This window comes from Ruditapes philippinarum, unplaced genomic scaffold (assembly GCF_026571515.1).
Source record: "Ruditapes philippinarum isolate M1 unplaced genomic scaffold, ASM2657151v2 ctg6582_1_1_1_1, whole genome shotgun sequence".
Taxonomy (NCBI): Eukaryota; Metazoa; Mollusca; class Bivalvia; order Venerida; family Veneridae; genus Ruditapes; species Ruditapes philippinarum.
The window spans coordinates 17004-34164 of NW_026854313.1; the positions used below are offsets into that span (position 1 = coordinate 17004).

General features: G+C 33.3%; 2 protein-coding genes across 2 annotated transcripts in view; one reads left to right on the forward strand and one right to left on the reverse strand.

Moving 5' to 3' along the window:
* The first annotated feature begins 23 nt into the window (after positions 1-23).
* On the forward strand, positions 24-7040 carry LOC132739771 (angiopoietin-related protein 2-like). The gene is made up of 4 exons (XM_060727568.1): positions 24-238; positions 3167-3246; positions 3590-3758; positions 6433-7040. Exons 1-4 carry the CDS (start codon positions 142-144, stop codon positions 6819-6821), a joined length of 735 nt encoding a protein of 244 aa, XP_060583551.1. The 5' UTR covers positions 24-141; the 3' UTR covers positions 6822-7040.
* A 1961-nt stretch (positions 7041-9001) lies between these two features.
* The window catches only part of LOC132739770 (DCC-interacting protein 13-alpha-like), a 60024-nt gene continuing 51864 nt past the window's right edge, over positions 9002-17161 (reverse strand). The window contains exons 23-24 of the mRNA XM_060727567.1: positions 16782-16970; positions 9002-15686 (exon numbers count right to left, since the gene is read on the reverse strand). Coding sequence (XP_060583550.1) covers positions 15618-15686; positions 16782-16970 — 258 coding nt within the window. The 3' untranslated portion in view covers positions 9002-15617. The remainder of the gene's footprint in view (positions 15687-16781; positions 16971-17161) is intronic.

Consider the following 17161-nt stretch of genomic DNA (forward strand, 5'->3'; position numbering starts at 1 on the left):
AGCTTAATATCATTTATTTTCTCAATTTGTAAACTTTAATAAATAGCGCCCTCTACACTCCAGTATGTTATATACCCCGTTTAGTAACTGAGCTGAGCGACCATCCTATACTGCCTTGAACGCTGCGAAGTGGAAAGTAAGATGGAAATCGGAGGAATTATAATGATTGTCCTGGCAATTGTCAGCGACATTTATGCCATAGATTTACTTAAAGCTGATGGAAGAATTATCTATAACGGTATGTAACGTTCATTAATATACATTTTTATGTTCAATTTAAATCGAAAGTAGTAACTACATGTACTTATGAATAAGACCTAAATAATCTTATTTAATTGATGAAGACATCCTTACATGCGGTTGGAAAATGTCTGTTGATGTTAACGTATACGCTGTATGTGTACGCGTTCGTTATTAGTAGAGATTTATTATGTAGGACATGACTCAGAGGCACGTATATATTATATGCATGTACTTTCGATTTGAAAAACAATACAATATATGACTACTAGAACAAACAATATTTTCAATAAAAATGCTTACAGATAACTCCTTTATTTACTTTTGATTATAATACATATATTTAAGTAAAATGATTCATACTAAAAAAAATATCTTAAAACTGGATTGAATATATTTCACCACACTGGCAAAAAGCATAAAATAAGCTCGGTTTAAAACTCGTATAAACACGGTTAAAATTACGTTCAGGTAATTTGATGCATATTGAATTTCACCATTGAATAGATTTTACTTGAATAAAGAAATGAATAACACAAAACTTGAGTCGTTTTATTACCTTCAATGTAGGCAATAACTCCTTTACATTAAATTGTCACAAACTATTAATTATCTATAGTCTATCTTCACTTTCCAGAAAGAGGTACAAGTTTGCTTCTTTAAAAAGAAGCATGCGAGAGGTCTTTTTGCAGCTGTTGAAGATTTGTTAGTTTCGAAAATATTTGGAGAGGTTTTCCAAAACGGGCATAAAGTATGTTAATCAAACAATTTTAAGTCCCAGATTTACATTAATAATGATTGGAATAAACGTATATACTACATATATACTGCTGCATGCCTCCAACCACAATATGGCAAGAAATTCAAACTTGAGAAAAAATTGTGCCATTTTCGCCAATTGCGCCAAAAAATCAACGTTGCGTATGTTAGTCATACCAGTTCAAAAGTGAAAGTAGCAGCAAATTTTCGGTACACCGTTCACTCGGTCACTCGATAGTGCTATAATGTTCACTGTTCCTTATTTTCAGAACATGAAATAGTAAAACGCTATTCAGAAAACCAGTATCGATTTATACTGTTTAAAGGATTAAAAATGGAATGAACCATGCATTGCTCGTAGTGTTAAGTAAAGTAAATGATATTTTCCGATATTTCCTTGTACCGATATGTTCACTTCGATGTTTTTTGAGGCGGAGCATGCGCATAACATTTTTTGTAGACTGATTCTAACGTTTTAAAGCTTAAAATGCGATGCATTAGCTTCAATTTGATACGCAAAAATGAATGCCGCCAACACTGTGGAGAGGTCCCATAATTATTTTGATTAGACAAAGATCACACTGTAGTTATGACCATATAATCACACTGTAGTTGTGGCCATATAATCACACTGTAGTTGTGGCCATAAAATCACACTGTAGTTGTGATCATATAATCACACTGTAGTTATGACCATATAATCACACTGTTGTTGTGGTCATAAAATCACACTGTAGTTGTGACCATATAATCACTATATATAGTTGTGACCATATAATCACACTAGTTGTGGCCATAAAATCACACTGTAGTTGTGACCATATAATCAGACTGCAGTTGTGTCCATATAATCAAACTGAAGTTGTGACCATATAATCACACTGTAGATGTGTCCATCTATTCACACTATAGTTGTGACCATATACTCAAACTGTAGCTCTGTCCATATAATCAAACTGTAGTTGCGTCCATATAATCAAACCGTAGCTGTGTCCATCTAATCACACTGTAGTTGTGACCATATAATCACACTCTAGTTGTGGCCATATAATCACAATATAGTTGTGATCATATAATCACACTGTAGTTGTGACCATAAAATCACACTGTAGTTGTGACCATATAATCACACTGTAGTTGTGTCCATATAATCACACTATAGTTGTGACCATATACTCACACTGTAGCTGTGTCCATATAATCACACTGTATCTGTGTCCATCTAATCACACTGTAGTTGTGACCATATAATCACACTGCAGTTATTTAAAGCTATTTGCGAAACCCTTTTATAATTTAAAAAATCTGAACAGCTGACCGTTTTCAGAGATATCCTAAGTTAAGTAATTGATTAACTTAAATAATCACAAGGAACATTATGTCATTGTAGTCGCACAAATAGACTTTTCACTTTTTTGAAGCATAAAATAATTCAATGTTTTTTGTTTTTTTTTGGTTCCCATCTTTTGTTATCTTAATTTGTCTTGCTATCAGCCTTTTTATAATGACGCAGGTCTTAAAGAACTTAACCCTTAACCTGCTGAAAGTCTTAAATGGACTTGTCCAGCTTCTATTCTTTGGAACTGTTCATTATTAATTTTTGGAAATCAAGATAAAAATTAAGTTTTGTCAGCCAACTGTAAAGAGTGCGACCAGACTGCATGGATAGAAGGCAGATCCTGCTCTATACGGGTGCCAGTGCTCAATATGGGTTGACAATGCTCAATACGGGTGACAAATTACTGACAATGCTCTATACGGGTGACATTGCTCTATACGGGTGACAATGCTCTATATGGGTGACAATGCTCTATACAGGTGGCAAAACGGGCGACAATGCTCTATACGAGTGCCAATGGTCTATACGGGTGGCAATACGTATGATAATGCTATATACGAGTGCCAATGGTCTATACGGGTGGCAATGGTCTATACGGATGGCAATGGTCTATACGGGTGGCAATGGTCTATACGGGTGGCAGTGGTCTATACGGGTGGCAATGTCTATACGGGTGGCAATCCTCTATACGGGTGGCAATATGGGTGACAATGCTATATACGGGTGACAATGGTCTATAAGGTTGGCACTATACGGGTGGCAAAAATTAACCACTTCCGGTTCCAGGAAGCTAAATGTTAAAGTGTTTCTTTATAATTTTTTTTACAGATTGTCACGATGCCCTACAACATGGTAACAACAAATCTGACTTTTATATGGTGCGTTTCTACACGTCTGAGCCTTTTGAGGTATAGTGCAATTACACTGAAATTGTAAATACATGTATAGACTTATTTATCGCCATTAAAATCTTTAATATATTATAGATTTTTACGGGATACGTGTTCATATGGTAGATGAACGTACATGCACGCAGGTGAATTTGTAGTTACTTATGTATAATGGAACTTGACCCAGAATTCGTGAGAACTATACATTGACTTCTCCTTATTTGTCGTTTCCTTCCATATCAAATACCAATATTGTATGCCTGGAAAAAAACTTATTACGATTTGAAACTTACGAACAAAAGATTTTGTTTCAGTTATAAAAAAAACAACAACATATAATCAAATGATATTTTGTTTGCAGGTATATTGCCGTTTTGGTGTTAATGGTCCCGGGATTCCGATTATGACGCAGAAATTTGGTTCAGTGAACTTTGCCAGGGGTTGGCATGACTACGAATATGGGTTTGGCATACAATCAAGTGGTGATTTTTGGCTTGGACTAAGTAGGATTAAAATGTTAACAGATACCGGTAAACTGATTTTCAAATCGTGTTTCAGTAGTATGATGTTTCTGTAATAAAGTTTAATGAGCCGGGCCATGACAAAACCAACTTAATGGGTTTGGGACCAGCATGGATCTAGACCAGCCTGCGCATCCGCGCAGTCTGTTCAGGATCCATGCTGTTCGCTTTCAAACCCTATAACAAGTAGAGAAACTGATAGCAAACAGCATGGATTCTGATTAGACTGCGCAGGCTGGTCTGGATCCATGCTGGTCGCAAACCCATTATGTTGGTTTTGTCATGGCGCGGCTCATTAATGTTAATTATTGTTCTCAACATTATTTGTTTTGTTCTCCATGGCCGCCTGAATCAGGAAATGGGTCACATGGAATTGGATATGAAAAAAAGTTTTTCTTATTTCTTTTCTTCTTCTGTTTGAAAATACCAGTTTAGCAATAATTGGTTTGTTTGTTAATTTATTCGTTTGGTTGCTTCTTTTCGAAACACACTAAGAGGAAAACATGCATCCATGAAATATACAATAAAGTATGGAGGATTATACAAATTGTTAGCAATTATACGATTATACCCGCAGCAGAACTATTCAAAACTAGAAATGTGTCCATAGGACACGGATGCCCCCACACGCCACTGTTCTGTCAATCTTATGACTCTAGGTCAAATATTTTTTGGACTACAAGTGAAACTTAAAATCAACAAAGGGCCATAATTCTGTTAAATTTGGTCGCAGCAAAAATTCCTTCCTTTACTACCATCTACACATTAAGGTTGTTAATCCCTGGAAGTTTAAGCAAAATCTGCCATCCGTTTTAAGAGGAGTTGCATTCACAAAATTTCTACAAAGTATACAATGATAAAATCAACAAAGGGCCATAATTCTGTTAAATTTGGTTGCAGCAAAAATTCCTTCCTTTACTACCATCTACAAATTAAGGTTGTTCATCCCTGGAAGTTTAAGCAAAATCTGCCATCCGGTTTAAGAGGAGTTGCGTTCACAAAATTTCTACAAAGTATACAATGACAAAATCAACAAAGGGCCATAATTCTGTTAAATTTGGTTGCAGCAAAAATTCCTTCCTTTACTACCATCTACACATTAAGGTTGTTAATCCCTGGAAGTTTAAGCAAAATCTGCCATCCGTTTTAAGAGGAGTTGCATTCACAAAATTTCTACAAAGTATACAATGATAAAATCAACAAAGGGCCATAATTCTGTTAAATTTGGTCGCAGCAAAAATTCCTTCCTTTACTACCATCTACACATTAAGGTTGTTAATCCCTGGAAGTTTAAGCAAAATCTGCCATCCGGTTTAAGAGGAGTTGCGTTCACAAAATTTCTACAAAGTATACAATGATAAAATCAACAAAGGGCCATAATTCTGTTAAATTTGGTTGCAGCAAAAATTCCTTCCTTTACTACCATCTACAAATTAAGGTTGTTCATCCCTGGAAGTTTAAGCAAAATCTGCCATCCGGTTTAAGAGGAGTTGCGTTCACAAAATTTCTACAAAGTATACAATGACAAAATCAACAAAGGGCCATAATTCTGTTAAATTTGGTTGCAGCAAAAATTCCTTCCTTTACTACCATCTACACATTAAGGTTGTTAATCCCTGGAAGTTTAAGCAAAATCTGCCATCCGGTTTAAGAGGAGTTGCGTTCACAATATTTCTACAAAGTATACAATGATAAAATCAACAAAGGGCCATAATTCTTTTAAATTTGATCGCAGCAAAAATTCCTCCCTTTACTACCATCTACACATTAAGGTTATTTATCCCTGTAAGTTTAAGCAAAATCTGCCATCCGGTTTTAGAGGAGTTGCGTTCACAAAATTTCTACATAGTATCTAGTGAAAAAATCAACAAAGGGCCATAATTCTTTTAAATTTGGTCGCAGCAAAAATTCCTTCCTTTACTACCATCTACACATTAAGGTTGTTCATCCCTGTAAGTTTAAGCAAAATCTGCCATCCGGTTTTAGAGGAGTTGCGTTCACAAAATTTCTACATAGTATCTAGTGAAAAAATCAACAAAGGGCCATAATTCTGTTAAATTTGGTCGCAGCGGAAATTCCTTACTTTACTACCATCTACACATTAAGGTTGTTCATACCTGTAAGTTTAAGCAAAATCTGTCATCCGGTTTAAGAGGAGTTGCGTTCACAAGATTTTGGGACGTACGGACGGACTGACTGACGGACGGACAAGTGCAACGCTATATGCTCCCACATTGTGGGGGCATAAAAATGACTTCAAATAGTGGCTTCGCCTCGGACAATTTGTTGTTTAACATAGCAAACTGTCTTTTTACGTCTGTAAGAAGACACTGTTGAAGGAAAACTCGCACTATATTCATTACAGGCAGCACAGACAGTAACATAATTTAAACTGCTATTTGCTAGAACAATATCAGAGGACTGCCAATTTATTGTTCAGTCATCCGTCTCAGATCCCTTATTAAAATTATATGCCAGGAACGATGGTTAGGAAACTACCCGCCTATATGACTGAAATACTGTTGGAAAAGGCGTAAAATGAAACAAACAAAATACATGTATGCCTTAAACTCCATACTGTGGGGCCGGGGACAAATGACCCATAAGTCCAACAGTTATATTAACCTCTTGAGAAATAAATGATAAAGTTATGACATGTTTGTTGTTTGTTTTTAATTTTTAGGATATCAAATACTCACTTTGACTCTTAAAGACTGGACTCGTGACATACGTACCATCCGATACAATTATTTCGCATTAGGTCCTGCAAGTTTACGCTATCCATTGCACATTGGCAAATACGTCACAAGTCATGTTCTTCCAGACGATTTTGCTTTCAGCAACGGCATGCCTTTTGCAACCATTGATCGACCAGACGCAAACAAGTGTGCCTATCATCAGAAAGGCGGGTGGTGGTATAATTACTGTAGCCAGACACTACCGACCGGACACTATTACCACTACGGTCCATACATACCCGCTGGTTTTTTTTACGACGGTATATATTATAAAGACTGGAAAGGCTTTGCTTATTCGTTGAAGTATATAAGTTTAGAGTTGTACCACATTTAAACCGTTCTGCAATCCGAATGCATTTATATTGTTTTAGTATTTGCCATGTTGTTTTCCTGGAAATCGACAAACATTATCAGATCTGACTTACCGTACTTATGTTTTTAAGAATTTTTGTTTATGTAATTTTAGAATTTTAAATCTCCGGGAATGTTTGGTACCTAAATTCAACAATTGTCAAAATTCCAGGTTTCTTTTTACTTAGACCATGTTATATGATTTAATCTAATAAACCATATGCATTGATTTCGCATTTAAGTAAAGCAAATATTTGCATTAAAAGATGTATCTTTTGTTATTATTTACTTCAAATATCTGATTAAAACAAAGGGCTCAAAACTTTTTACTATTGGTGGCTCAGGGTTTGTTTTTGTTTCCCGCCTTTCTGAATAGAAATGGACTCTGTCCATCCGACTATCCGTCACGCTTTGTGTTTGGTCCATTAAACAGGCATTCATCAAGGGAATTTAAAATTTGATTTGCACAAATGGTCATCATAATAAGACGATGTGTCATGCCCAACACCCAGCCTCTCCAGACTCAAGGTCACACTTGGAGAACAAATGGTCAAACATTGTCTGATGGAGGGTATAATAACGTTTTCATCCATCAAGGTATTTTGAAATAACTTTGCACATATGTTAACAATAATACAATAATAAGACGATGTGTCATGCTCCACACTTAAACCCCTACAACTAAAAAGAAGTTTACAATTAGTAGTCAAGACTTTACACGGTCTGTTATAGGGTCTGTTTTATGTCAGGTGTACAACTTTTCATTCAAACAATTTGCACAAATATTCACCATATTAAGACAATGTTTCATGTGCAACACACAGACCCGTCCATCAAGGTTACACTAAAGAGGTCAAAGGTTAACTTGGTCTATATTTTCCTTGTCCAAAGAGTAACTAATTAAAATATTAGAGATTCCAGTGAAACTAAAATATAGATACTAGTGAGAATGCACAGCAAGAGAACCATAACTCCATCTCAATTTTCAAATTATCTCCCTGTATGTACTTAATAATATTTCCTGACACATTTCATTATATTTCTATAATGAATTTATTGTTGCATATGCAGATCTAGCAGTTATCAAGATTTTGCACTGTAAGTCTAGATCCATTCCTCAAATTTAAAATATTACTATTGTGTGCTTCTTTGGGCAGGGACGTTGATAACTCTAATACAAATTCTTGTTTATTTTAGTAATGAAGTCCTTTTAACTTGGAATACACTGCTCTGGATTTGAACCAGTGTAAATTTGTTAATAAACTGTTATACAAATTCAGCATCTTCCAGCAACATGTACAAGATAAAACACTTGAAAACAGTTTACCGAGCCCTAGTTGTCCATGGACTAACCTCTAAGACCCTTTAAGGATTTCAATATCAGAGTACAAATTTGAGCTGTCCAAAGTATGGACCCTAGTCACACTGCAGATGGTCTGGTTCCGTACTGGTGGCAGAGTCTAATCACATTTAGGGTTTAACAGGTACTCAGGTAGTGACATTATGCTCATATTTTTTGACTGTTATAATGGTAATTGACCAACAGTTGATATTAAAAAAATGTTAAAGGAAAAACATAAGTCTGCCTTAAGACTATAAATTGAATGTTACAGGTAAATTCCGATGGATATTTATAAAAAATTTCTTTGGCCACAAGAGTTATTGTTCATGCCAAGTAAATTATAAAATTGAAAGTAAATATGGCAAAATGTATTTTGACTTTTACCTTTTCACTCACTACATACCCTAAGATGGGCTTAAATAAAACAAAAAGGAAACCATTCAATTTCCTCAAAGGGATTTATTTGATGAAATATTCTATTGTTCAAAACAAACTTTATAAATAATGTTATCATGCAACACCAGCTAAAATAAGTTTATATACATGTAATAATAATAATAATAATTATAAATAAAAAACCAAGTTTTTTGTCTTGCATATATACACATAACAAAACATCTCAAGCAGGGTGAACAACAATGACATAAATCATTTCCTATCTAAAACTGAGTAACTGTAAGGAATGACAAATTCTTCTTCTTCATATAAAATGTACATTCTATCCCCTTCATTAACATGTACATAAATGTTTGAAAATACAAATATATAACTCCTTTTTTATAACTCAAAAACCAAAGACAATGTTCAAAGAAGAAAAGAAAAACTTAAAAAGCAAAGACAGTTTTCAAAGAAGAAAAAAGAAATGCTTTCACTATTTGTTTAACCCTTATTCATAACAGGGCAGAGTTTAGTACAGTGGTCTATGAAGTAATATAGAATAACAAACCCTAGCTTTATCTCATATATCTAGATGTTTTGCATTTTCAATTTTTTTTTGTGCCAAATATATATATTTGACATTTGAAAAATAGTTTACAAAACATAAGTTTTTCTTAATCACACACAAACACAAAAATGTTTGTAATAAAAGAATCTTTTATTATTTCTGACCTTCCAAAAGTGTCAACTATTTTTCTGTATAATGTTATTTTTTGTAATCTAGTTTTCAGCCATTCTCAATAGATCATAAAGCATGTAAAATATGGACATCATAATTGTACATTTATGATAATTAAATGAAGTATATATATGTTTAAAAGTCATTCTATGAGAGTACTACTCAAACTTGTTTATTATTATTAAATTCTTTAACAACAGCTTATCATCCAAGAATTAACAATTAATAATATATCTTTTCTGAAACAAAATTATTTGCTAAAAATAAAAGAAACAATAAAGAAAGCCAAAAACAGCATATTGAAAATCTTGCAGGCTTGATTTGATAACACTTGTTAATGGACTGTGCTAATTGTAGTGAAGTTTAACATCCATGTAACCTTCTAGCTTCCACTCAAACAGAATTTAACATTTAAACAAGAAACAGTAAAATTTCGAGTTTAGAAACATGCACAGATGTATCCTGGACCCAAAGTAATTTTACCCAGTAAAATATTCAATGTTCCTGATTGGTTAATTAAAAAATCTCAGATAAGAAAACAGCCAATGATAGGACAGTCATATGACTGGTATAAAATTTTCAAATTCTATAAACAGCAGGTTTCAATGCTTTATGAGCAAGCACCACTTGTGTATAATACATCAGCTTTACAAAAGCAGTCTGGCAACAAATATATCACAAAATAGCGTGAAAAAATATATAACAAGTGGCAATATTTAATAGGAAATCATTTAAAACAAAACCAAATCTTCACAAATAGTTACAAGAGGAGGAGAAGGGGTTCAGGATTTCCATATAACTTACATTCCGACATATCATATACAAACATTTTTCCCCTAACACAATGTTTATTTGATATCACATGGTTGCACATATCCAAATGAGCCACACCAACATGAGTGTATGACTATTTTGTTTTGTGAACAAAGAGTAAATGTATCCTTTTTTTCCCTGTATCTATTTCTATACCTGACGTGCGGTTTCTTTGAATTCTTCCTTTTCATCCAGTTTATTTCTAAACTTGTATAATCTTTCTATGAATTTCTTGTAAAATATACAATTCACTGCTAAAAGATACTTGCCATTTCATTCTACACTTTCAAAACATTCAATTCTATATCTTAAATAATAGTATTAATAGTACATTAATTTTGTCTATAAAAGACCTTCAAGTTTTTTATGATAATTGTCCTACCAACAGTTTATAATGTGGAAATGATGAAATAAAAAATGAAAACAATAAATAAGCTACATCAAGCACTTACAAGTTTATTCCCTAATAAATAAAGCAATTTCTAAATGAAAAAAAAAATGGAGGGAAAAAAATTCTAAAAACATAAATAAAACTTATGGCACAAAATGAAGAAAAAATATCAAAGCTGGGCTTTTCTTCATGATAATAATAACTCCAGATGTAAATTTTGTTGCTAGACATTACATCACAAATAAAGGAAATTTTATAAATATAAAGAGAACTGCTAGTGAAGTTGCTAAAATTAGTTGACCAATCAAATATATAAAGGAAATGATGGGCTGAGATATGTACATGTATAACGTGTCTACAGAGATCAAATATCCCTTACCAAAGTTTTATTTTTTAACAAACCTGTAACAATGTTTACAAAATTGTAAATCATGATGTAAATAATAAATCATTTGTTTCTTGAACATTTCATTACCATTAATAACAAAACAATAAATATAATTTGTAAGTAAAGGATGCTCCTGTTATGTCATCTTGGCAATGTTCCAAAACATTGCCGTAGTACAATAATGGAAAAGTAGGAAAATCTATAATTAGCCTAAGTGACCTTGACCTAGCTGACCTGACACCTTACAATAAGGAAAGGTCCACTGGAGGTATCAACACACAGGACAATGTTAAATATCTTTCAAATAATAAGTAACAGGTGTTCTGTAACAGTATTATAGGTATTACCACTGTATGGATGAGTTGTTATTAGATTAATAAAATATATAAGCGCTTGTTTGTGTTTCTGTCTACACCAAGAAACATGTTCTGAGAAACAGACAGATGGGAGATTTAACAGGCAACTACATGTGTATATGCTTCACCCATAATCATTTAAGTTAAAAGCAGGTGCAAGAAATATAACAACACATTTATTTTTGATAATGCCCGCAAAATATTGACTTATTAAAAAAAACAACAACATCTCAAGGCAAAGCTCAGCACATTTTTATCTGTATCCTGTATTTCCATACAAATAAAGATGCAAAAAATTGAATCATAAAATTTGTTATCTTCTCTTACTGAAAATCTGATGTACAAGAATTTAGCTTACGTGAATCTGATTAAATATTTTCTTATAATTCCAACAGTTCAGATTCCTGGCAAATGACTACTGTATCAATTATAAAAACAAATTTTAGTCTGTAATGAAAATTTTCACCCAAACAAGACTGCTTAAACATTATATTGCACTATCCATAAAGAGCATTTCTTTAAGACAATCTGGCAAGGTCAGTGTTTAAATTTTGTACAAAAAAGTATTATTTCAAATTTATAACTTTCTGCTCCAATGAAAAAGTCATAAAGTATTTTTATCCAACAGAACAATCTTGTATCAGAAAGGCTGTTCTCACTGTTTTGTATGTTCGAATATAAAATCATCCCATTTAAAACTAAGTAAATATGAAAATTATTTGGAATCAATAATATAACAAGAGGGCCATGATGGCCCTGAGGTCGCTCACCTGTATATAGGCCCCCCACCCCCCCCCCAACGTTGCAGGGCCAATTTAACCCAAGGGCTTTTATTTGCACAAACTTGGTAGACACCCATAAGAAGATGTTTCATGCTAAACATCTAAGCTCTAGCTCATTGGGCTTTTTAAAAGAAGATTTTTTTTAAGTTTTTACTATACACATATAGTTAAAAACAATGACACCCCTGGGGCCGGGCCAATTTTGACCCCAGGTCTTTTATTTGAACAAACTTTGTAGACACTCACTAGAAGATGTTTCATGCTTAATATCTTAACTCTAGCTATTTGGGTTTTTTCTAAGACGATTTTTTAAGTTTTTGCTATACACATATAAGGAAAATCAATGACCCCCGGGGCGGTGCCAATTTTGACCCAAGGGCTTTTATTTGAACAAACTTGGTAGACACCTATTAGAACATGTTTGATGCTAAATATCTTAGCTATAGCTCTTTGAGTTCTTTAAAAGAAGATTTTTAAAGTTTTTACTATATGCATATAGGGAAAATCAATGACCCCCTGGGGCGGGGCCAATTTTGACCCCAGGGCTTTTATTTGAACAAACTTGGTAGACACCTATTAGAACATGTTTGATGCTCAATATCTTAGCCATAGCTCTTTGAGTTCTTTAAAAGAAGATTTTTTAAGTTTTTACTATATGCATATAGGGAAAATCAATGACCCCCCCGGGGCGGGGCCAATTTTGACCCAAGGGCTTTTATTTGAACAAACTTGGTAGACACCAATTAGAACATGTTTCATGCTAAATATCTTAGCTCTAGCTCTTTGAGTTCTTTAAAAGAAGATTTTTTAAGTTTTTACTATATGCATATAGGGAAAATCAATGACCCCCCGGGGCGGGGCCAATTTTGACCCCAGGGCTTTTATTTGAACAAACTTGGTAAACACTTATTAGAACATGTTTCATGCTAAATATCTTAGCTCTATCTCTTTTGGTTTTTTAAAAGAAGAAAGATTTTTAAAGTTTTTACTATATGCATATAGGGAAAATCAATGACCCCCTGGGGTGGGGCCAATTTTGACCCCAGGGCTTTTATTTGAACAAACTTGGTAGACACCCATTAGAACATGTTTCATGCTAAATATCTTAGCTCTAGCTCTTTGGGTTCTTTAAAAGAAGATTTTTTAAGTTTTTACTATATGCATATAGGGAAAATCAATGACCCCCCGGGGCGGGGCCAATTTTGACCCCAGGGCTTTTATTTGAACAAACTTGGTAGACACCGATTAGAACATGTTTCATGCTAAATATCTTAGCTATAGCTCTTTGGGTTCTTTAAAAGAAGATTTTTTAAGTTTTTACTATATGCATATAGGGAAAATCAATGACCCCCCGGGGCGGGGCCAATTTTGACCCCAGGGCTTTTATTTGAACAAACTTGGTAGACACTCACTAGAAGTCGTTTCATGCCAAATATCTAAGCTCTAGCTCTTATGGTTTTTTAAAAGAAGATATTTAAAGTTTTTTCTTTCGGTTGCCATGGCAACCAGAGTTCTGCATGGAATTAAATTCTTTGAACAATTTTTAAAGGTGACCACCAAAGGAACATTCCTGTGAAGTTTGGATGAAATTGGCTTAGTGGTTTATGAGAAGATGTCATTTAAAGTAAAAGTTTACGGACGGACGCCGGACGGACGGACGCCGGACGAAAAGCGATCACAAAAGCTCACCCTGTCACTTTGTGACAGGTGAGCTAAAAATGCTGGAATGAAAGATTCAAATATACCTATACAGTTTTACAGTAATTTCTTTATTATTGTGACACAACATATCAAAATACTGGTATTCACAAAAATATTTGTGATAAACTCTTTTTTAACTTTACATAGAGTATGAATATAAATGATTGTGTCTATTTACAATTTATATATTTTCCAAGCTCTGCATAGCACTTTTTTCCCCAAATTATATATACATGTATATCAAAATATACCGAGTAGTTGCAGGTAACTTAAATTTAATAAGATCAAGTTTATATTATGATCAATTGTACAAATATTTGATACATTTTTATATAATATTTTACAAATAAATACCAGGTAATAATATATAAATGAGGGGAGGGGTGGGTAATTCACATGTACAAGGAAGAACCATGCAGTATAATACAAATCCTGCACAATTATCACATGTTTGAAGAGTAAGTAATAAAATAAACATAACATAATTATGCAGACACCTTTCATTTTAGGTGCTTTGACAGTTGTTGAAGCGACCATTTTTTAACAAACGCTGTAATGAGAACATATTTTTTACTTTTCTCAGAGTTTTATAATAAACAGAACCTCCGAGAAATAAAGGGGTGTTACACAGTAACTGCAGTTATGGTTCCTGTTTATATATCAATAATTATGACTAAATTATTGTCATAATTGTAAAAAGTTTCAACTAAACATCTTCAGTGGTTAATAAAACATCAAGTTTCATGTAAAACAATGAACAAGTGAGTTTTTTTAAACATTGTTCTAATCATTTTCATGTTAATTATCAAAATTTGCTAACATCTTTTTCTTGCTTAGTTATGAAAATTTTATTTTGTATATTATTTAAATAATATTTGCCTCCCTTTGGAGTAACCTACTCCACTTCTACTGTATTCAATATATCAAGTATTAAAACAGAAACTCTTAAGTGAATCCTTATTTTTCATATCAATGTGGTTATTAGGATTTGTATGAGTATAATTAAAGGCCACATACAATAATTATTTTCGGAAATCTGGACATTACCTGATTTTTGTACATCAAAGCAGTCATGAATATAAAAACAACTTTCTTATTGGGACCATAGTACATGGAAAAATACAAAAAATACATGCTAAAACAATACCTTATCTCCCTTAACATACTCTGTTTGTCCTCCATTTTGTAATTTATTACATATCACATCTAAAAACTTAAAGTATCACGTCTATAAATATTTGTTCAAACAAAATAAAATGATCTAGCAAAACAACAAAAAATATCTTGAATTATCTACCTATTTCTAAGCTTTCAACATATCTTACAAACATATTGCAATGAATTACAATAATGACTTAATATAAATTACTTCTATGAAGTAATAGCATAATTTATTATCATTTTTTGTAAATTTAAGTAGTTAAGCGTAAGTGCGTAAGATTTCAACTGAAATGGTAGACCAGTCTAGAGCAGTACGTTCTTTCATTGGTCAATTTCAAATATGTGCTCAATATTACCCAATCAGATTATGAGTTATGAGACTGGTTCATGATACAAAGTTATAAACCTTGACCTTTCCTTTGCTAATATTTAAGCAATTACAGCATATGAAAATAATGACTGCAGCAAATAAAATGCAGTAAAAATGAATCTAGCAATTAAAGCCTCCACCCCACAAAAAAATCAATGAGAGCTTAAGAATAAAGCTCAGACTGAAAACATATCTCATTTAGCCAAAAAAATCTCCACATCTGATGTAAAAGCTGCTCTGATTGGCTGTAATGAAGTTGCACATGATTTTTCTTCACAAATATTCCACATTTGATGTGATTTCTCTAGAGTTAAGTCTATTATTTGGTACTCCAACCAAATCAAACTGTTTTTTCATATCAAGCATTTGACTCTAAGTCCTCTTCTTTTTTCTGTTCACTTTTCCCTCCATTTTCTGCAGCAGGCGTCTGCAAAAATGAGTCATGTGTTCAATAAAATTAAAGCTATATCATTCAAAGCTTGGCACAACTTACTTTTTATCCTGTTCAGTTTATTCCGATTTTTTTTTCTGGCATTGGATATGAATTTTTTTCCAGTCTGGAGCTATATCAATCTCATATCATAATGGTTTATGATAATCATATTAATAGTTATTTTTCAAGATATTTGATGTTTGAACATTTATGTGTTTTTGCATAATTTTATGCTAAAGACTTGCTCTTTTTTCATTTTGGAGCTGTCCAGTGTCAATTCAAAGGATGTCAATATCAAAACATTAAAATCAAACAGCTAACACTACACAGTCTATAGTAAGGTTTTATTGATGTTAAGGCTGACTTAAAATCTACACTGCCTGAACAATATTTAAAGCAAAGACTCTATTAGCAGTAAGGTTCATAGTTCAAGGATTAATTTAAGGGCAAAATCACCCTTTTCCGAAACATGTTATTTAGTGTGGTTCTCCAGCCCTTTTTTTTAGTCTCACTCATTTCAAAATAAAATGAATATCTAACAGAGCAGACAATTGTCAGACAGTACAGATGTGCCAGCTTACCTTGGTCTGCACTGATCACATTGATACAATCTCCTGCCACTAGCAGACTGCAGGTTAAATAAACTAACCCTCGGGTTGAATAAACTTACCCTCGGGTTATATAAACTTACCCTCGGGTTAACTAATCTACCCTCAGGTTAAATAAACTTACCCTCGGGTTAAATAAACTTACCCTCAGGTTAAATAAACTTACCCTCAGATTAAATAAACTCACCCTCTGGTTAAATAAACTTACCCTCAGGTTAAATAAACTTACCCTCAGATTAAATAAACTTACCCTCGGGTTAAATAAACTTATCCTCAGATTAATTAAACTTACCCTCAGGTTGAATAAACTTAACCTCAGGTTAAATAAACTTACCCTCAGGTTAAATAAACTTACCCTCGGGTTAAATAAACTTACCCTCAGGTTAAATAAACTTACCCTCAGGTTGAATAAACTTACCCTCAGGTTGAATAAACTTACCCTCAGGTTAAATAAACTTACCCTCGGGTTAAATAAACTTACCCTCGGTGAATCTGGTTTAAGGTCAAGTGTACTCATCTCTCGATCCATTTCATCCATCATATCTTGTTCATCTTCAGCAGACAGTTTCATGTAGTTTTTGTCACTACTTAACGGTAAATTAGACGACAGCAAGCTCTCTTCTTCCTCCTCTTTATCCTCCAATTGGTTTATGTTGGCAAGTAACAAGTTCTGAAATACAACCAAAACCAGTTTTTTTCTTTTTGTTTTTATTTTAAAGAAAAGAAAAAGCAATCGCTGAATATTTTTGTTGTTGACTGACACTGTAAAAGTCACTAAAGCACAGTGTCATCTTTTACTAGTGGAGCAAGATCCATTTAGGTGCCATTCAAAGTATTTCTGTTGGCAAAAGTCGACATGTG

Excerpts from the sequence above, each read along its gene's own strand:
- LOC132739771 (XM_060727568.1), top strand. The coding sequence starts at position 142 with ATGGAAATCGGAGGAATTATAATGATTGTCCTGGCAATTGTCAGCGAC. Across the intron at positions 239-3,166 it reads TGGAAGAATTATCTATAACG|ATTGTCACGATGCCCTACAA; the intron begins GTATGTAACGTT and ends TTTTTTTTACAG. Across the intron at positions 3,759-6,432 it reads TAAAATGTTAACAGATACCG|GATATCAAATACTCACTTTG; the intron begins GTAAACTGATTT and ends TTTAATTTTTAG.